The 22727-nt window shown below is 39.5% G+C and overlaps 1 protein-coding gene across 1 annotated transcript in view; it reads right to left on the bottom strand.

Annotated features, from left to right (window-relative positions):
- The window catches only part of LOC117464591 (protocadherin-15-like), a 228118-nt gene that overhangs the window by 58817 nt on the left and 146574 nt on the right, over window positions 1-22727 (bottom strand). The window contains exons 19-25 of the mRNA XM_071206802.1: window positions 21371-21464; window positions 15396-15524; window positions 6802-6921; window positions 6494-6679; window positions 5632-5868; window positions 4763-4879; window positions 2849-2989 (exon numbers count right to left, since the gene is read on the bottom strand). Coding sequence (XP_071062903.1) covers window positions 2849-2989; window positions 4763-4879; window positions 5632-5868; window positions 6494-6679; window positions 6802-6921; window positions 15396-15524; window positions 21371-21464 — 1024 coding nt within the window. The remainder of the gene's footprint in view (window positions 1-2848; window positions 2990-4762; window positions 4880-5631; window positions 5869-6493; window positions 6680-6801; window positions 6922-15395; window positions 15525-21370; window positions 21465-22727) is intronic.

Raw genomic sequence — 22727 nt, forward strand, 5'->3', positions numbered from 1 at the left:
GTCAAATAAATTGATGCCGCTAATGCATGACAGGTTGAAAATAAACCAAACAAATGTCTAAATTATTTTTTGTCCCCAGCAATTATTTGCAAGGGAATAAGAAAACAGGATGAAGGTGTATCCCGCTGGTGTGATTAGCCTTTTTTCTTCATTTAATTGGGAGTAACCACTGTTAGCTGGATCCAGAGGATTCATAATGAGGCCCAAAGTCAAATATTAAGTAATTGAAATATTATCTTGTTTAGCAATATGGTGTTGCCCTTCATTTTATTCATACGCAACCCCTCATTCTAGTTCGAGCACTAATAAATCACATTCATTTTGTTTGAGTTATTGGGAGCAAATGAGGTAGTATTAGTCCCCCGAGTGACATATTCAGAGGACGCTGAATCCTTGTTGTGTCAATTAAAGCCCAATGAACAAATAAAAATAGCATGGCCCAAAGCCCCATCGAGGAGAGCAGTTGGGAAAAGGCCATTTTGAAGCTAATAAGCTATTGCGGAATACCAGGGCCGGCCCTGACCAATTTGCTGCCCTAGGCAAGATTTTAGTTGGCGCCCCCCCTTTCAAACTGTATTCTTGTTTATTAATAACAACTTTTTTTTAGTGTCATATAGTATTTTATACCTGTTTTTCATCTATTCTCTTATTTTTTTATAACTATAATGATCATATAAAGGTGTGCCTTTACCTCATGAGCCGCGTTCACACTGCGGTACTTTTCCCACAAAGGTTCATGCGAACTTAGTTCATGCGAACTCTTTAGTTCGCATGAACTAAGTACAGATCGCGTTCACACCAGAAAAAGTCCCTGGGGGTGGATTAGGCAAATGAAGCCGCTGACGTCACTTCTTCTTCTTCTGCTTTGGGTTTACTGGCAGGCTGCAAACCACTTCACGGCGTATACTGCTGCCCAAAGTCCCCGGCCGGAAGACCCCGGAGTTGGGGACTGGCTTCAGTAGAAGCTGCTGGGAGTCCCAGCAGCTTCTACTGAAGCCTTCCGAGTAAATCGCCAGAACGCCAACACCTCCTCATCTCCACCGCTCCCATGTTTTATTTTGTGTTGCCATAAGTTAGTCTCTCTGCGTTTCTGCGCTGGGCTAATGCTAATAATGCTAATGCGAGGATAATAAAATGGCGGCTTCACAAAACTTTTTGGGTTTTACGGGGCGTGGTTTGCAATCCGCCCAGCCAATCAGAAATATAGCTCTTTTCTCAAAAAAGAGCCGCTCGAAAGTCCCTGCTCTCTAGCAGGGACTTTCGAGGGGGTAAAAAGGTTCGCATGAACCGGCTCTTTTTGGTGTGAACGCGATCATGAACTAAGTTTGCATGAACCTTTGTGGGAAAAGTACCGCAGTGTGAACGCGGCTATTGAGCTGAGGTTATCAGAGCCGCTCAGTCTTTCAGGAGAGAGCTCTCTGAAGCTCTCACCCCCCGCGGCCGCTTACACAGTAGATTCCAATGTTAATAAAAGCACAGAGAAGCTGTATACGTTTTTTGGGAGTTGGATTTATTTTAAATTAACACTAATACAAAATTAAAACATATAATTGCACACTAAAACCATTATTTCCAAAAAATAACTATTTCACATAAACCTCTGGTTTTTACTGGGGCTGGGGCGGTTCAACTTGATTTTGGGTGGGGGGGGTGCGCCATAGTTTATGGGTGCTGTACGCAATATAGGCGTAGTTATGTTAGTATAAGATAATAAGATGTACTTTGTTGATCCAAAACCGGGAAATGGTGGTGTTATGACATTTAAAAAAATATATTTTTTTAATTTCTAACTTTTTAATTAATTAATTAATTTCAATTTTTGGCGCCCCCGATGGGTTGATGCCCTTAGCATTCACCTATACTGCCTATGCCAAGGGCCGGCCCTGCGGAATACTTTGTACAGTGGATAGGGATTTATAAAAGTGCTCTGTACAAAGACAATCTTACATGTATGTACACAAAAGTAAAACCTGAGAGTAATGATCAAATTCATTTGTAATGACCCCATGCTGCATACTGTATTTACAATGTGATACTCAGTAGACTCACTGCAGCATGCTTATATTTAATACATTGAATACATTACAGTTTGATTGAAGTTAATATCTTTCTAGTGGGAGAATCTTTTACTGCCGTTTCCCTCCATTGCAGATGTGCATATTTTATGACATTTATAAAAGGACAACATTTTGATGTGTACCCGGTGCAAAACAAATTACAAAGGGCTGTTATGTGAAGGAAACTGAGCCGCATTCCTGTTTGTCATTCTTATATGAAAGTGCCAGTGAGATTGATCTGATTTCATCTCGTTGAAAGAGAGTATCATTAGGAAACATCACTTTAAAATGCGTCATTTTTATTGTGTTGGTTCCTTTTGTGTTCAGTTCAATGCCCAATGTTTTTAATAAAAGAATGGTGGAAATAAATTCCATTCAACAAGCAATTTGTGGTGTTTTATCAGCAAAATAAAAGCAACAGAAAAGCAGAAATCAGTACACAATATCTGTTTATTTTGTGTTAGTAATATTGGAATAACGTTTAGCATATTTGTCCATATACAGTATAGTGCAGGCATACTCGGGAATCTTTGTCACAGTGTGCGTCTTTTTGAATTATCTGCAGTTAAATGAAAAAGTGATTTTGTTTTACTTCTCTCACTGTTTAATTTCAAAGGATTGATATTGTATCCATAAAACTGTGCTGCTAGAATGCCTAGAGAAAGCAAAGTTAAAAAACGAACAAAAACTAAGCATAATCTTGTGTACAAGCACCAATATTTATTAAGTGACCCCACAGTGTACATTATAGATTACTGTTGATCTCTAAATTAAACTGTGTGCAAACTCACGCTGAACTTGAGGTTGGGCTCCTCGTTGAGGTTTACTCTGGTGACCACGCGTCCTGTCTTTTCCTCTACATCAAATATACTGGCAGAGTATGGATAGGCCTCCTGGTTCACTTTATAGCGTACTACACCTGCCGGGGTACCCTGTGAAGAGAACAAGTACACTTAGGATGATGGATATCTCCGGCACGCTTCCTGGAACACTGCCATTCTCACAATACAGCATTGTAACAATCTGTTAAAGCACAGTGTGGAAATAGACTGTTAGTGTAAAAGATCTAAAGCAAAAACGTTGGTCCGATATATCCAATAGTTTGTCTGTGTAAAAGCAGAAGACACATATTCCCACATATAAGATATTCATATTGAGGCACTTTACTGACCTCCGATTACTTATCCTTTGACTCAAATGTACAGGAAAATATTCCATTATTTTGTACAATACTGCATTACGGGCCAACACAATTATTTGGAAAGGCATATCCTCTAACATATCCTACAACCTGAACACATGCTGCCATTGAATCTATACTGTTTGCTGGACCTCTATTAAAAATAATTAAAACATTGATTTCCTCTTGTTTCTCAGAGGATGAGAGGATCTTTCAATATGTCTTAGTCATAATGACTTTAATGCTTTATTAGGATTAAGGCCATGCATTTGATATGCTAAACAATGACTAAGCTTTTACACACTGAAGCTGTTACCATCCAAGGTGTCATGTTTACCAGACAGTTGCCACAACAATCTGTTGCCAGTAAACAGAAATGCTTCTAAGGTCAAGTTTCCATTAAAAGACCACTAAAAGATTCAGTGTTGCAGTGTCAGTATCATTTAACAACCGTCTCTAGAAACTGCTTTCAAAACAAAGGGTAAAACAATATAGATATTTTCATTATTAATAAGGTAAATAGCCATTATGTTGTTTTTAGCTGTTATGAGCAAGATTTAGTAGAAGCATTTCAGCTGTGAGCATTATTTCTTTAGCTTTCATTAAATAACGGCTTGTAATGAGACAGCAAAAGTTTACTGTAACAAATGATTACAAAGATTTGTACCTCAGAGGCAAATTGTGTGTCAGAATGGTATAATTGACATTGACATCCACATATAAAACATATTTCCAAAGCTGTTAAGGTGCTTTTTAGTACATTTTTGAGCACCAGGAGCCTTTATAGCACATAGCCTTGACTGTAAAATGTAACTTTTTGACCCGAGAGAGTCTAGTCTGTATCAGATTTTGCTGATGTAGGAAAACGGCAAGCACATTAATATAAGGAACATGGGCATTTTAAAGAGACTTATGACATAATATCGCCGGGGTAGAACATTCCACACAGAGACAGGGAATGGAAATATAAGTAATATGTGCTTTTTGAGCAGTAATTCAAAGTCAAGAGACTACTGTATGGTGTTTCCTGTCTTTTTTATATATTTGTATTCATGGATTTATTATACTGTAAAATTGCAAATGTACCAGTTGGTTGTTCCCGATAAAGGCAAGAGCTATTTTTCACACAGCCGCTGCATTTTAGATCTACATCTAAACAAAAGGCTGCGTGACTTAGCAAACTCATAAGCAATATTCATAGTGCACTTAGACCCCGCTATGACCTTTTTACAACCGGAGTTAACCGCACCAGACTATCTAATGGCTCATAATGGGACTCTAAAGTCAAGTAACCTTCATTTCACAGCAAGCAAAATAAAGCAGACTGACTAATGAAGATGTTAAGAGTGGAGGTATCGCTAAGTGCTACAACAGGGTCAACAATTATGGAAAAGAAGTCCAGACACATTCAAAACACTCACACAGGGAGGGTAAGCATCATTATCTTGCATCATTCTGATACTTAATTTGAGGAACAGACAGTGAAAAGCAGTTTAATCGAATAGCAGCAGCTGGAAATGCTCACCGCAGGGTCAGAGTCATTGGCCATCACCGTGGTTACGATGGTTCCCTTGACGGCATTAGGGGCAACCAGGCCTCGGTACATTGACTGGCTGAATACCGGAGAAAAGTCATTCATGTCCTGGAGAGAAATAAACACAGACAAAGTAAGTGTTTAGGATTATAAACATACATTACACCAAGCTGTTTCTGTTTTCCAGTAGGTGTCTGAAATGTTTTACATGTTTAATCCTCATGATGTACAAACTGAGCTTTTTAGGAAGTTTGCTTTCACTTTCTGCTTTCCTACTTACTTAATCTCATTATCACTACCTCTCTGCAGTCAACAAAATGATTCATAAAAGCCACATTATTATTTACAGGTTCTGGAACATCTGGCTCCACAAGGGAAGGAAAAAGCAACAGCTGTTTACTGTAAAAACACCATATCCAGGTTATATAACCCTTGAGCCTTTAACCTTATGTAAATATTAACATATGAGCTCTTTTAAAATTCTGGAACCTTGGATTATGAAAATAAATCAATTTATAAGAGTAGTACATGGAAAAGTCTCAGGATAGACAACCTGAGGGTACTCTCTTTTTGTTTTGTTTATCACAGCAGGTGTCCAAAGTACTAGAGAGGCCCAGATAGTGTTTTATGATTTTCCCACAGTGTCTGGCGTGCTTGATTTAAAAACTTGTCCCATACTAAAACTAAGTAAACAAAGATAGTAGGAAAGGGCCCGAAATTGGCAGCTATACTGCTCACTGAAGTAACTTTAAAGTTTTGGATTTCAAAGTGTGCACACAGAAGAATAATGTACTAGATTTTGTGCTAATGAATGCAAAGACACTGGTGTGAGCCCAGCATGAACATACCCACACACTCACCATGATCCTGACAGTAACAGAGGCTAGTCCTGGAGGCATGGTTCCCTCTGCATCCCTGGCCTCTACTGTGAAAGTGTACGTGGGTTCTGATTCAGTCAGGGCCTCAAAGTCAAGAACTTTGAGAACAGACAGCTGCCCTGTCACCGGGTCAATGTGGAACAGCCGAACGATCTCCTGGTCCGAGCCTTCAGCTCTGATTTTATATGTGAGGTTGGAGCCGAGGTCAGCGTCTATTGCCTACAGAGAGAAAGAGAAAGTCGGAGAATGGGAAAGAAAGTAATATCATCACCTTGTACATTTATGGCAAGTTGCATTTTTTATATTTGCCAGAAGGGCAAGCATTTACTGTACATAATATGTCCTGGAGTTAGTAACATAATATACTTTTATTAGGTCTGTGTTGGGCTGGTAAGTCTGAAACGCCTCTGGGAGAGACTGTATTGTAGTTGGTTGCACGGATATTATTTTCATTTATATAAGTATGTTTCTATGAAGCGAGACGGGTAAAATGCTTTTTTTATATTCATCTGCAACTTATTGTGTTTCCAATGTGATTTCAAATTAAAGTTCCACGTTTTTTTTTAGACATCTCCAGCGCTGGCTAGAAAGTCAAACTAAACCTATTTGGTAATTTCATAGAAGATGTGGATAAATAACTCAAAATGTGACTATTGTGATGAGTCCTTAATACTGGACTCAGTACCTGAATGTAGGACTTCCAAGTATAAGGAGCCCTTAAATTAGTTTTAGTTCTATAAGGACCATCATTCTTCATCATAACTATTATTAGTTAGTTATTAGTAGTTTTTTGAAAGTTACAGTATAACACGCCACATCAGTTGCCATAGATACACTCACTCACCTTTAACTGTAATATGACTGTGTCTTTGGGGCTGTTCTCTGGCACGCTGACATTGTAGGTTTGTTGTGTGAATACGGGGCTGTTGTCATCTACATCCAGGACGGTGATGGACAGTGTTAACCTGGATCTACGAGGATTCACTGCACCATCCCGCGCTTCAACGATCAGGAGGTAGTGACTTTGAACCTGGAAGATTACGGAGAATCACGGTCAAACATCAAGACTACAGTGAACAATTTATTCCGTACTTTTATCTTTGCCACTTTCTTTGTCATGTGTAATCTAAACATATCTATCCTTTCGCTGACCTCTCTGTCCAGGGGCATCGTGGTTGTGATCGCTCCGGTGGCGTTGATGGAAAACAGCTTCTGGTGGTTGACGAGCCGATAATTGACCTGACCGCTTGCCCCCAGATCTGGGTCCGTAGCCTGAAAACAGACATACAGAAATAACATAACCAATAAGACAAAAGGACTAAAGGTTTTACTCATCTGGTTTGAAATGCCAGCAAATCATTATTTTAATTAAAAAGGGCCTTCCTCTGAAATCAAGCTAGCTGAGTGTTAAATGACATTAAGTGAAGTGTCTATAAATGTATATAATTAACACTTAACCTCGATTACTGTGGTTGACATACTGTATTCAAAGGCAAGTTTATTTATATAGCCCCTTTCAACAAGGCAATTCAAAGTGCTTTACACAAATGAGAAACATTAAGAGCATTACGATAGCTTTTCTTCTAGAATAAAGACAAATATGTTTCTAAGTGTGTGAGTGAATATGTGTGTCTTTGTGAGAGGGAGATGATAAAGAAATAACTCTCTTTCTCACATATTCCCTATGTCAGTTCTCTTTTTCCTTATTTTCCACTTATTGCAATTAGTCCAGAGCAATTAAAGTTATCCTCCACAAGAAGAACATTTTTAAACTTTTCCAAACCTAATGAGGTTTCAATTTTCACTTGAATAATTCCCTTTGTTGCACGTCTTTCACCCGACTACCTTCCTGTATCCAGTATAAACCCTGACACTGTCTCCACATCATCTCTTTCAACTAATAAAATAAGGTGTTGAGGAAGTGACAAATTGCTAGCCGGTGTTCCTTTCACCCTACCTGAGTGTTCACACTGTCTAATCAGCATTCTAGCGGCATTAAAATGAGGATAGCAGAGCAGAGGAAATATTAACAGCTTGTCGCTGAGGTTTGCTTACGTTGCGTTCTGACTCTAAAAGTCCCCAAAAGAAAAATATAAAAGTGTATAAAAAATAATTGCTTCACACTTGTTCTTATGCAGGGAGAAAAATGTGTGCGGGTTTGTTATCAGTCATAAGGAGCAGTCATGATAAAATGATCAGGACTGTATTATGAATAAAGTTAATCCCCTGGTGATGTTAAATATTATGTTTCAGTGTGACATGTTTTAGTATACCAGTGGAAACAATGGTAACCACATTCGTCAGTAGCTTATTTATAGCTTGCTTCTGAAATTCATGTCAATTAGGAGGGAGACGTGTGGTGCAATGGGTTGTGTATTGGTGTTCGGATCAGGGGGTCAGGTACAAACCCCACTGCAGTCAGCATGTCGTTGTGTCCCTGAGACACTTCACCCCAAATTTGTCCTGTGGGGATTGCCCACAGTATTGAGTATGTAAGTCGCTTTGGATAAAAGCGTCTAACACTTGTTGACGCATGTAATAAAAAAAAGTTAGTACTTAACATGAAGAACAGCGAGAGGAATTGGTGTTGTAGTTATTTCATCATTAACCAAAATGTGTAGAAATGTTCCCTTTGGCCTGATGATGACGCATGAAGGGAAGTTAAAGTTATTTAAACTCTGAAGATTGCTTCTTCTGTCCAATATCTGTCAAGAAATATCCACCCGGTCCATAGTGTATAAATAGTAACTTTAGAAGCAGTGTCAAAATTGTCAGTTTAATAAGTTGATCTAACCCCCATTACTCACTTCATATTTATATTTCACTTTATTTGCTGTACTGTACCAATTATTGCTGTTGCTGTGACCCACTTTTTGCCGTTTCCCCAATTTTGCATCATTTCATTTTCATCTTATCTCTCACAGTGACTATTAAGCTTAGATACAAATGAGGTTCTGTCTCGCCAGTGTTATGCAGATTGTTATAGCGAATACTTAAAGAGGACCTATCATGCAAAATGCACTTTTGTACGTCTTTTATACATGAATATGTGTCCCCGGTGTGTCAGGGAACTCACCGAGTGTCAGAAAACACAACCCTCTCTCTTTTCCTCCATACACAAATCTCTAAAAAACGGGGGTGCAGCAGATCTGATACAGACTGATCCAGATTTGAAATTGTTCTGACGTCAGAAACGGGGTGCTCCGCCTATATGGGCAACTCTCCACCTATCAGGGGAATGAGAAACCGCTCGAAAGTGCTGGAGACGCTGTAGTACATATGCCAGGCCTGTAAGTGGCGCTGTAGTCTGCCACAAAAGACTTCTCACAGAATCAGCCCTTGCAAAAACAGGGCTGGAAAAGAGCAAATAGAGCGAAATGAGGCATGGCTAAAATGCATGATCTGTTTTGTATTTGAAAAAAAAACTTCACAGACATGTTTTATAGGTATGGCCCTACAACATATGTTTAAAATATAGCATAATAGGTCCACTTTAAGTTATTTTGGAGTGATTTGTATTCAGTGATTCATCGATATCTGTGTGTAATACTGTCATATAAATGTAATGGAGCATCCAGCTTTTGAATGATCATCTTTTGTAGTTTGGAGAAGAGGGCGAGAAAAATGAGAAATAGACAGAAAGAATGTAATGTGTGTGGTTTTAAGTGAATCACAATGTATCATCATTGAGCTAGCCTGGCAACAGGACTTCTTTTTTTGTTGTCGTCTTTAGAGGAAGCACTTATAGTTGTTTACGCGTTTCCAGTCTTTATGCTAAGCTAAGCTAACTGGCATGTGGATAATAACCTTAATCTTGACGGACAGATAACACACTGGTCCCACATTTCTCATCAATCTCCGGGTAATAAACTGAATAAGCCTGTTTTTCTAAATATTGTTGTACCTTTACATTTTCAAGCTGTCAAAATAAATAACTTAAAGTGGACCTATATATTTGAATAATATATTGTAGGTCCATACCTATATAAACCATGTCTGCAAAGTTTTTTTTTCAAAATACCAAACAGATCATGCATTTTAGCCATGCCTCATTTTGCTTTATTTGCACTTTTTTAGCAAGGGCTGAATCTGAGAAGTCTTCTTTGCTGCTTTTGTGGCAGACTACAGTGCCACCTACAGGCCTGGCATATGTACTACATCGTATCCAGCACTTTCGAACGGCAAAGGCCGTGGCTGTCTCCTCCTGATAGGTGGCCCATATAGGCGGAGCTCCTCGTTTCTGACGTCAGAGATATTTCAATTCTGGATCAGTCTGTATCAGATCCGTTGCAGCCCCGTTTTTAGAGATTTGGGTATGGAGGAACAGAGAGAGGGTTGTGTTTTCTGACACTTGGTGAGTTCCCTGACACACCGGGGAAACATATTCATGTAAAACAGACATACAAAAGTGCATTTTGCATGATAGGTCCCCTTTAATAGCACAGCCAAATATGCACCAACCTCACATTAGTTTTTGTACGTTTGACATAAAAGATATATCCCCATGAGAGAAAACTGGAATGTCTTACTGTAAGTAAATAAGGAAAAAAGCAGATTTTAGAGTTAATTTAAACCTTCTTTCAAACTGTTAGGAGTAAACGTGTCAAAGCATTGCATTTTAGAGACTGGATCAAATCCTTTAAATACTATGCCAGATCAATCGTCTTGATGTAAAACATATTGATTTCTGCAGATCCTGAATGTGACTTTCTTCTTCTATCCTCTTTTTTATTATCCCTTACTAATTTTCTCAGTTCCCCTCAGGATAATTACATTGAGACAAAATAGATTTAATGTCTCGGTCTTACATCTGCTGCTTTTCTACACACACTTATAAAAAGAAATAACAGCTTTGAGCCTATACTCTAACTCTACGATCTTTATCTCTGCCTCTCGTATTCAGGTGCTCATACCTCCAATTTCCCCTTTTTTTAATATTCTCTTTTCATCACTATTTCACCTCTACCTCTACCTGGATACAGCGATAGAAGTACCTGCGACTGAAGCTAAATTACTGAGATCTTTTTTTAAATCTGTCTCGGAGCACATTTATTTTGCTGTACCAAGACACCGAGACAGTGTTATAACAGTGTGGGAGTCTTTGTAAGTAACGCATACAGACAAGCCATCAATCACTTGTGTGTTAGTGCGAGTGTGTATTTGGGTGAGATTGCTTCGAGTTCCTGTTATATCTTCTTCTTTTCAACTCTGTTTCCCATCAGATAATATTTGTTCTCAAACCCCGAACTTCCTTTCAACAGTGTAGGTGCAGTGTCACTTGAGGTGCGTTTTCACAAGAGTAACACATATATACACTTCGAACGAAACATGAACAGTACATGTATTTTTACTATATTTGTACTAGATTTGAAAGTAAGCGTCATGATAAACAGGATCATGAAAGGAGAAAAAGACAATTACTGTAAAACAAAACTGCACATTTCTGATCATGAAGTTGAGCATGTACAGTGTGAAAAGAGAGCTCTATAGTCTACCGTCCTACTTTCCCCCTTCAATCAATTTTGAACCATTTAAAAAAATTAAATACGACATAACAAAGCCATTTTTGTGCAGCGTATTGCCACTCAGAGTGCATGTCGAGAGTAAACAATCGTGCTGTAGGAACAGGCAATTGTGCCATGAAGGACCAACTGGCCACCATTTTTTATTCCAGCTGCAGCAGGAGATTTGAAAGGCCAGGCGTGGAATCAAATTGTGAACGGATGAAGAGGTACTTTGGGAGGCATCAAGCTTTGTATCGGATACTGCAGCTGCTAGGATTCATCCACTGTTTGCCCAAGTTTGGCATTGTCAACATAAAGACAATTATTTATGTTGAGTTTTTGCTTTTATATTGTCTGCCACTATATCATGCAAATGAAGTGTTCACCTTTCTTTATTATATTTGACCTGCCATAATCGTGTCTTTGATCGTATGACCTCTCTCTGCATTCACCCATTGTTTCTGTTTCCTAACGCATTTTTCATCTCTTTAAAATAGAAACCCTGTCTTAACCTCATGAAAGTCAGATTACGAATGCAGCCATACTCCCCTAGTGTCCCCTCTTCTCTTGCTCTCCCCCATTACCTCTCCCTAGTGTATTTCTCCCATTTCTCTCTGCCAGCCATGCGTGTCTCACTTCTTCCCCTCTTTCCATCGCTCTCTAGCGTACCAGCATCAGCAGGGCAAGGTCAGGTCCATTAATTCTTCTGGAAATCTGTTTAATACCTAAAAGTAGGGGACCCGGAATGAGGCGAGGAGTCACGCCGTCTGTTTTGATTTGGAGAATATTCAAGGGTCTTTGAGAGGGACGAAGTTCAGGATTGGAATACTTTCCAGTGCCCTCTCTAAAGATTAAGGTGGGATTTTGGATGTTGCATTTGGAACAGGTCCAAAGGAGAGCAAGAGGTAAAGTTTAGAACGCTTTGCATGAAAGGTAAGGTTTATGAGTTTGGATTAGTGTAGAACTGTTCACATATAAAAAGGAATTGAGCTTTAAGCTTAAACCTGTAAAATGTAAGATTTGTTCAGAATCCTAGACATGGCAGTACAAAGGCCATTTATTAATCACAGGAGAAGTCCTGTGATTCCACCAAAGAAGCATGATTAACATTTAGAACCCGGCGAAGTGTCACACTGATTAAAGACCCCCTGACACCGCTGTACAAAGACTCTGAATTAACCAACCGGAGGGAGCATCTTTAAAGATCATAGCCTATCAAAGTGTCAGATTTACCCGTGAACTCTGTCAGCGGAAAACATGAGTCAGTTATTAAGCCTGGATCGAGTCCAGGAGTCTGCGGGGTAAATGGAGACAGAGGTGCTGAAGTGTGTTCTTCCAGATTATAGTATATTCATCACATACTTAGTTTTTGTTTATTCTGCAATATTCAGAAGGCAAAACAAAGGATGTTATTTTATAATGTATAATATCATTTATAAAATACTATCATGTAATTGTAATTAATAACATTTTATGTCACAAGTATCCAGGCCAAAATAATGTTAGTTCACGATATTATCAGGATAAACATCAACACATGCTTAAAACTCATGATAACTTAAATTAAATGAACATGATCTTTGAATATTTTTATAGAGAAATGTAAAAAGAAAAGTTATCTTACTATATTCAGTTCTTTTTTTAAATGTTAAAGCTGGCAACGAGGGAGTGGAGTATGTTCACAAAGTAAACATTTAAAATATTCAACCTAAATATATATCATCCTCAATATTCTCTGGGTTTCTTTTATCTTGTCCACCCACACATACAGTATGCACACACACTCATGCACACGCCTTTCTGAGAGTATAATAACATACAGTCCTAATTACAAAGCTACAAAAGGTTTACAGAGTTATGTTAGTGATCAAATGGTCCCTGTTGTAAGAGATTATAAGAGCAGGATTTAATTAGAGCCTCTGTGTGTCTGTATCTGTGCTGAACCCAAGGTTCTATTTTGGGGCCTATTTTATTTTCCTTATACCTTCTCCCCCTTGGACTGATTTTTAGAAAACATGGCGTCTCCTACCACCTTTATGCGGATGACTCCCAATTATATTTACCCCTAAGAAAAAACACCAGCTCTCTGATGCCCCTGGTTGACTGTCTTAATGACATAAAGGCCTGGATGGCGCTAAACTTTTTAAATATAAATGAGAGCAAAACGGAGGTCATTGTGTTTGGACCAAATGGTGATGTCCCTTCCATTGACCTGGGTTCCCTGCAACAGTATGCAAAACCCATGGTCACAAATCTGGGTGTCAAAATCGACAGTGCTTTTACATGTAAATTAGATAAACAGATAAAACTCTGTGGTTAAATCCAGTTACTGTATCATCCCTTGAGGCTCCTGTCCAAAATTAAACCGGTTTTATCCTTTTTAAACTTTGAGCGTGTAATTCATGCCTTTGTTTCAACTCGTTTAGATTACTGTAATGCACTTTATGCCGGCCTAAATAAGACTTCGCTGGCCCGCCTGCAGCTTGTACAAAACGCTGTGGCCCGGCTGCTTACAGGAACCCGCAAGTTTGACCACATCACACCAGTTCTGGCTTCCCTCTACTGGCTTCCTGTCCATTTTAGAGTCCATTTTAAGATGTTATTGTTTGTTTTTAAATCTCTTAATGGGCTGGCCCCAGAGTACATCTCTGACCTCTTACAGGTGTACACCCCCTCAAGGGCTTTGAGGTTGGCTGATCAGCTGCGGCTGATAGTCCCAAAAACAAAGAAAAAGACCAGGGGAGACCGAGCGTTCTCATCGGTAGCCCCCAGGCTCTGGAACGACCTGCCCCCTCATGTAAAATTGTCGCCCACTCTTGAAGCTTTTAATTCCCGCCTAAAGACCCACCTCTTTTCCCTCGCTTACCAGTCAGTCTGAGCTATGTCATACCTATTTGTATGCTTTTACTGTCTGTCCATAGCCTTTATGTGCCTTGTATTTATTCTTATGTGTGCTTTTTATCTTTTCCTTTGTGTGCCTTTTATCTATTCGTGTAATATTATATTTTATTATAATGTTATGTTCATTGTGAAGCACTTTGGCAAACCCTCTGTTTTTAAACTGTGCTATATAAATAAAGTGGATTGGATTGGAGAGGCTTTGAAGGGAAATATGAAGAAGTGTAGATGAGTTCTAGAAAATTAAAAGTAATAATGTGCATTTCTCTAAAGGTTTCCAGGTCTTCATGTCAGGAGGAGTGAGACATGGTGATCTGTGCCACAATAACAAATAGAGTTATGTTCTACACCAGTGGTTCCCAACCTTTTTTCCCAAGAGCCCCCCCAAATGACTCCTGTTGGAAGTTGCGGGGGGGGGGGGGGGGCGCAACAGCGGTAATTAAAGTTTCAAAGTCTCAAAATGCTACAACTCCTGTCACAAACTGGATGAATGATGTATTTTGTTAAAGGAGGATGAAAGCGTAATTAAGGAGCATTATTGGAGTGACTTTGATGGTTATTGGACTCAGGATTAATTCATTTGGATTCCCGCTGTATGAAGAAATTAAAGGACGGAAACAATTCACAAAGGGATTAAACTGTTTAAAACACATGCTCAAAGTAAGCCGGATTTTGCCGATGTGTTTATGTGGATTCAAAAATCGTAAATAATCTACAAAATGGAGGAGACCGATCTGATCGGAGCAACTGTGACAAATAATCCAGTTGAAACCGGCTTGGACAATGACTATGCTTTAAAAATGCGCTTATCCAGACAAGCCCGGTTTGGACACTTTACGCGCAGAAGAAACATTTCTATTAAAGAAAGAATTATACATTTCTGTCTTGTTATGCCTATAATAGCTACTAACTTGAATTTGTATTCAAATTAATTAATCAATTATTTTTTATATTTTATTGTAATGTAGAGACAAGGCTTTTAGTGACAATCATGTATTGCGTACAATTATATGTAAAAGAAAAAAATCATTACAAAAAAAAAAAAAGTTTAATCTATTGATACAGTGAGATCAATTGTCATCAATGTGGCTTTTTTGTTCATGCCCCATCATTACAGCAAAGGATTAGTGTAATAAAAAGCACAGAAAACAGCTCAGAAATAAATACACAGCAGTGAGTATGTGCGCATAATGAATACATTAGCATACAAATGCACGCTCCCCGGTGGAGGAGAGGCTGTGTGTGTGTGTGTGTGTGTGTGTGTGTGTGTGTGTGTGTGTGTGTGTGTGTGTGTGTGTGTGTGTGTGTGTGTGTGTGTGTGTGTGTGTGTGTGTGTCTTCTTACCTTGACCTGTCCAACGTAGGCGTGATCTTTTTCCTCGATGACAGTGAGGTTCACCGGCAGTGAAGAATCGAACAGCGGGTCGTTGTCATTAACATCTGTCACCACAATGTTCACTGTTGCCGTGGAGGTCTACACACAAACACACACACACATGCGTTATTGTTCTGGTCACTTCGGACAACATTCATTGTATTCATTGAACATCGTATTCCATTTTATCTGGCTTGCGTTATATGATTTTATTACGTGATGTATAATCAGAATACACAGGAGAAAAAACATGTTCGTTTTTCCGAAGGTTTTGTTTTACCAACTAATTTGTTCCTGCTACTAAAAGCTTTTTTATGTAAAAAAACTACAGAGCCCATTTCGCTTGTTATCTAGCTGCACTCTGGCACTGGCTGTCCATCAATTTGTCCTTTTAATAACTGTTTACTTAAAAAAATACATTGGAAACTGTTCGTCATTGGTCCACTTTGCATCTTCTCCCACCATGTTCAAAATGGAGGAAAGTGGTTAAGATATGCATAATTAAAAACTGTATTAAAATGAATTAACAAGAGGTCAAAGGAGGACCACTTCTAATAGATCTTGTGGCAGTTGTTCAAGGACAGACAGCTCAGTGTGTTACCAAAAGTCGAATGAATAGACAGGAATCTGTGCCAAACAAGACCCGGGAAATGCATTAAATTTGATGCATTAAAGCATGTTAGTTCGGAGGGGATCCATTCATTCAACGTTTTACAGTAAAAGTCAACAATTCTCAACAAACCAGCAGCCAAAGCACTTAGAAACATGTCCAGGAAAGAGAGAGAAGCTAGCAAGAGGACCACTAATTTCTTAATTTGACTTTCATGAAGAGAGAGAAAGTGATTGAATGTTTGGCTTTTAAAGAAGAGAGCTAGTAGGAGGTGGAACATGAGGGAAAGCTAAGTGAATCACAAAAGAGGGATGAAAAGAGAAAAAGAAGCGTGTGTGGGTGTGCGTGTGGGAGAGTGACAACCAGAGAGGCAACAACAGGCTTTTGAGGTTGGCAGGGCACACAGTGATGCAAGTCATTTGCGAGGTTAAGAGCTCACAGTTGACAAAACAGTTTATCCGAACGCCAATATATGTAAAGTAGAATGAGCTCTGATATAATGACAAGGAAAACTGTGAGCAGCGGAGGCAACCACAGATATACACACTCACACACATGCAAACACACGGAGATAGAGAACACGAGGCGGTAAGCTCCATTGTGCATCGAGGGGCTCTAAGCACATCATTTTCTGATAAGCGCATATCACAGAGTTTATTTTAGTGCCGATACCATGGCCACCTGCCAAAGTGTACAACCCACCCACTATGGAGGCAACATATTCTAACAGTTTTAAATGTTTTCTTTACCATGCATTGTCCGAATTACCAGTATGATTTATAGACGAGAAAGTGATCAATAATATGTGTACAGATGATGTGGTCAAGTGACTGTCATAGCTGTCTGTGAAGGGCTTACATTGTGCTAGTATCCTGTAGAACAGTGGCTGGTAAAAGCTTAAACAGACAGTAAAATATGTTTTACTGATATTAACTCCCTGCTGCGTGTTCCTGTTTGCCTTTTACCTACTGACAGAAGGGAGGGAGAGAACGCTCACTTTTCCCTAATAGTCTCGAAGAGTTGGCTCATTTGTCAACATTTCTTTTTCATATATAAAGCTGCTAACAGGGTCTAACTAGTATCCCATCTATGTGTTTGTGAATGCGTCTATGTGTCTATGTGTCTGTATCAAAAGTCAGCCAATGCCAGCTTTTCTAGCAACATAAAACCCATCATGCAGTAAATCGGTGTGTACATTTGAAATGGAAAAAATGGCCAATCAATTACTGCATCTGTAATGTATGTTTATTTAATAAACACTTTCCTGCCGTTGAAAATATTTACCGGCACACCAAATGTGCAGTTTATCGTTAGCTCAGGTAGGTGCAATTACATTTAGATTTTAATTAAATGCCTCTTTCATACTTCACATTAACTGGCTCTTTCTCTCGCTGTGAGGCAGTCAGCTGTAGGTGCACAGCGCTGACATTACAACTTCTCCCTATTACTCTGCTGATACGCTTATGAAAATGCTGTTTTGCTGCCAAAGCTCCATCAGCACCAGCTCACTCATTGGACACTTCTCGAAAGTGCTTTTGTTTATGAACAGAGAGAAAACAATTATACCCAAAGCTTTAAAAAAAAAAAGCCCCCCCAAAAATGCACTGTTTACACATAGCTGAGTAGTATTTTATTAAAAAACATTTAGCGTCCAGCTGTCTAAGGAAACAACTTGGCTTTAAAAAGAAAAAAAGGAAACTATAGTTCTGTCATCAGCGCTAACGTACACTGTATTTAATGGCAGAAACATTAGCTTATTCCCATATCCCCCATGATGCATTATTACACAGTCCATTTGGCAACAGCACACTGTCCTGCACCAAAGTTTAAGTTGCACGTACAATGCATACTGTCCTTACAGTAGAGCTGGTCTTCTGCCACAGCTTGTAGGGCCCTCCAAATGTGGCACTATGATGGATTCACTGGCCAACTAGCCAATTAGGCACTTTGTAGTCCGACACTCTCGCAACAGGACATTTAATAATAGGGGACATGGACGTGTGTGTGTGTGTGTGTGTGTGTGTGTGTGTGTGTGTGTGTGTGTGTGTGTGTGTGTGTGTGTGTGTGTGTGTGTGTGTGTGTGTGTGTGTGTGTACGCATATGAAGACAACCCAAGGCCCTTTCTAGTGATGCTGATTAATGGGTCCGTATCTTCTCTTCTGCTTTTTCTATTTCTTTCTTTCCTTCCTTGTCTTCCCTTCTGTCTGTCTGCGAGCTCATACTATTCCTCTTTTCGAAGACTTCTCCCTCTCTCTCTTGCGTCTGCTCGTTCACAATATAATAGAGTATCAAGCAGAAAAAAGGGCACACTACTTTTAGCCATTTTCAGACTTAAAGACCTTTGGAGCACAAAGATAATACACTAATTGTCAAGGTCCAGAGAACAATTGTCTGTGAGTGTGTATGGGTTAAGACTCCTTATTACTGTGTGTATGGACTCACAGTACAATTGTTAACGTAATAAGGGCCCCCTGAACACCTCTCACATCCGTCTTCCTTGCTCACTTTCTATTAATTCCTCCCACTTGTTGGCTCCCTTCATATTGTGTGCAAATGTGTGTGTGAGAGAAGGTCAGAGTATTCTCATACAGACACATGGGTGAGGGGGGGGGGGGGGGGGGCAGTGAAGAAAAAATAGAGGAGAAAAACTACTTTTAATGAAGAGACGGATGATCAGTAGGAGTAGAGGAGAAACGATAAGAAGGGCGATTGTTAAAGAGGAGCAGAGGATGATGATAGATGAGAGGGCAGTGGGACTCAGTGGGAAGGTCAGGAAGAAGGCAAACAGAGACTCTGATGACCTGAGATCAATTAGGTAAGTGAGAAAGTGAGAAGGGCACTTCTCTGTCTGTAGAAAAAAGCTCCTGCGGCAAAGTAAATTTTTTCTTTTAAATCACAGTAGTATTTGAAGTGCTCCATCAGCATTGAAATGCCAAAACAGTTAAGAAACCACTTGATTGTCTTCTTCTTGTGTCTTTCTGTTGTAAAATAACCATTGCAATCTAAAATTGAGATTTAACCTTGAAATATCATGGCTCTTTCATGCCAATTATGTTACGCCCAGGCCTAGGGGAACCTAGGTGCAGCACCAAGTTGCACTCTCCCCACTTTTCCCACTCCCAAGAACACGGACGCCAAGGCAGAGAAAGCGTTTGGTAATATAATTACCAAATCAGAATCCAAAAATACTTTCACAAAAACATGCTGAAAGTCTGATTACCAATATAACAAACAGGAGTAACACAACCACAAAACGAACTAACCTTTAACACAAAAATCGTACCTAACAAATGAGAAAAATAAACGTACAGGCTTCTTACCTACTCTAACGTAAAACAGGAGAAAACGAATAATCCAAAAGAAAAAGTGTTTTGCACTCCTGCGAAAATAAATCGTGTCTACAAAGACAGGTTTAGCAGCTTTTCTTCCTACAGTCTCACAGCAGAAGAGAAGGACCGGTATACGGTAACATGTAGGTACACAGCACAACAGGACAGAGATCTCAACACGCGCAGAGTTGGGAGTAGGAGAAGTTGAGTTGATGATAAAGGCATGAATTTAGTATCAATTGAAAAGGGCATATCAGAGGAGACCTTTTAGTCCTGCTTGATATAATATGATGTGATTATAAACTCTTTTTTTTATATAGTGCAAACTTTCAAAACCATTAAGAGAGCCTTCAGTGTGGCAGCCCCCACCCTCTGGAACGCTCTCCCTGCGGATATTCGCAACATCCCCCACACTTGACGCCTTCAAAAGGGCCCTCAAGTCCCATCTGTTTGCCAAGGCTTTCGGCCCCGAAATCGATCTGTTGTTTTGTCTGTCTGACTTTTGTTTTGTTATGTTTGTGTTTGCCCTATTACTTGTAAAGCGACCTTGGGTCCCTTGAAAGGCGCTATATAAATAAAAGCTATTATTATTATTATTATTATTATTATTATTAAAGTTTTCAAGGCCAGGGGGGTATACTACGAAGCAGGATTTTCGCTTAGCCGGCTAAATTCAGGGAAAACTCCGGCTTTCCGGTCCTACGAAGCTGGTTCTCTTTTTAGCAGGCTAGATCTCCATGGTAACTTATGCTTAGCGGCTAACCTGGTCGGGACCAGGTTAGGTTGCAGGCTAAGAGCTCAACTCAGTGAAAGCACCGCCTGCTGACCAATCAGAGCTCAGTGTGCGGAGTTTAAAGCGATCAAGTCATATTACAGGAGAAAGGAAATACAGAAAAACTGCCGTCGCAGGAAAGACGGCCGGCAAAAATCACCGACTGTGTGAACGTGAACATGAATAGAATATCACCTCCCATCTTCAGAGCAATCTGACTATTATAACATTAGCGTTAAGAAAGCTTACTTAAATATCGGCCACAACATAAGTAACCGGATCAGAGTACATTAAGTACAGTCCGCGGCATATCACTTCATAATGTATCATATATCTCCTTATCTGAGTCAGCTGAGCCGTATCTGGCCGTGCAACACTCACAGTGTCACATACTGGATGCAGAAGTATTATTTTAAGCAACACATAAGTTGACAAAACACTCGAGACAAATGTAATTAAAGTTAGATCGTGTTTTAGACGGGGCAGTGATATCATAAACCTGTTAATGTACGCATTCAAACACTTTTTCTTTTGCCAGCTGTATTCACCTTGCAGGTGCAGCTCTGTGGCTTTGATCCTGGATCAAGTGTTTAAGTCATGGATGTTTAAAGTTTAACTTCTTCATATTTGACTAGTATTAAAGTTCACTTTTGATTCAGGAAGTATGACGCTGCGCTGTCAGTACGCTTCTCCATGTTTGTGATTGGTCGAATGCTCCAGATACCACCCCTTTCATGTGAACGCGCACCTAACTAGATAGGAAATGGCTGGCTTGAGCGATCCACTTGATAACCAGCGTCGTAGTACAGTTTAGCGAGAGCGCGTATGTTTTGGATTAGGCCAACCGGCTAACTCAAACATATCCAGGTTAGGTTGAACCAGCTTCATAGTATAGGCCCCAGGTGAGCCTTAAATATTATTCTTTTCCATGTTGTTATCCTCTCATCCTTTTTTTTGCAGACTGATTATTCTGCTCAGTTTCAAATCCATTGTTACAGATAGATTGTGGCTTGGTAATTATGATTGCTATTATTTCTGAATGAGATGCTTTCACCAAAGATTGCCTCCAATATCCGTTTTTTCACACAATGCCACAGCTGTTGTTTGTGCCATTTCACTGTGAACCCTTTAGCTTCCCTCCTGACAGCCACTCCGTTTAACTCCACTGGGGATGTGAAACAGCTCAAGTAAAGACAAGCCGTTGATATCTGTTCAGTACAGCTCAGTTTCTTACCCCATCTGGGTGTCCGTCTGAGGCTGTGACCACCAGGGTATAATAATCCAGAGACTCCCTGTCCAGAGACTTGTTTAGCACCAGATACCCTGAACTGCAGAAGAAAACACAGATAGAACGACGGGTTAACTCCTGAGGCATGAGCTTGAACATGGATCAGAACAGAAACATTTAGAAAAGAACCTACAGTATAGGAGCAAACCCAGCAGAATGGTGGTGAGGTGTTTTTTCATACACAAGAGTCAACAGCTGGATTTTATGAGTGTGTTGATTGCTTATCATGTTGATCATTCGTATGCTGATACATCCAGACATTTTAAGTATCGTCTATGGTTATTTTGGATCATGGGAAGAATTTGGACACCGATTTTGTTTAATTGAACTGTTTATATTTAAAACTTTAGAGGCAACTTTTCCGAAAATGATAACCACTGCATTGAAGTCTAAGAAGTGAATTGCTAATGGAGTAATTGGTTCATTTTATACCCATCAGCAACCCAATATGTTATCAATCTTAAGTGCTGTTACTACAGTATAATGGCTCAAACAGTAATGTATCTTAACCAACACTAAGGGGACAGACTTTTCACCAAAAAAATCATTTGAGTGTGAAATATTTCAAAACCACAATAACGTTTTGAATCTGCAAACTGATTAATTACACATTATTCAGTGACTTCATTGTATTTTACAGATTAATGACCAATTGGGTCTCAAAACATCAATGTATGGGTCTATTGGTACAGAATGTGTAAACACTGACTGACCTGTATTGAAATCTATGAATGGTAAAAATAGTGGAAAGATACAAACCATCAAACAGCTCCTTGAATATGGTTCTTTTATAACGTGCAGTGTATGAATAATTTGTTTTATGTAACAAAGACACTTTACTGAAGACATATCAGACTGAAGTTACTGATTGAGTAAAACTTAGCAATCAAACATGTCCAAACTGAAGCAGAGAGATACAAGTCAGATTTTGGGGCGAATGATTAACGCATAAGTAAAAATCAACTCCAGAAGATCAACAGCTTCAGAGCAGCCTGTCTGAAACTTGTGACCAATCAAAACCAGCAGAACCCTTTGATGTTGGTGTTGATTGACTTCACTACTTACATTGCCAAGGGAAGATTTACATAATGATTGAAGTGTTTTTAATTCAAGCTATGATCATGAATTAGACACCATCTCAAATGCAAATGTTCTCCAAATATTGACAGTGACTGTGTGTGTGTGTGTGTGTGTGTGTGTGTGTGTGTGTGTGTGTGTGTGTGTGTGTGTGTGTGTGTGTGTGTGTGTGTGTGTGTGTGTGTGTGTGTGTGTGTGTGGTGTGTGTGTGTGTGTGCGTGCGTGT

Source organism: Pseudochaenichthys georgianus, chromosome 19 (assembly GCF_902827115.2).
Source record: "Pseudochaenichthys georgianus chromosome 19, fPseGeo1.2, whole genome shotgun sequence".
Lineage (NCBI taxonomy): Eukaryota > Metazoa > Chordata > Actinopteri > Perciformes > Channichthyidae > Pseudochaenichthys > Pseudochaenichthys georgianus.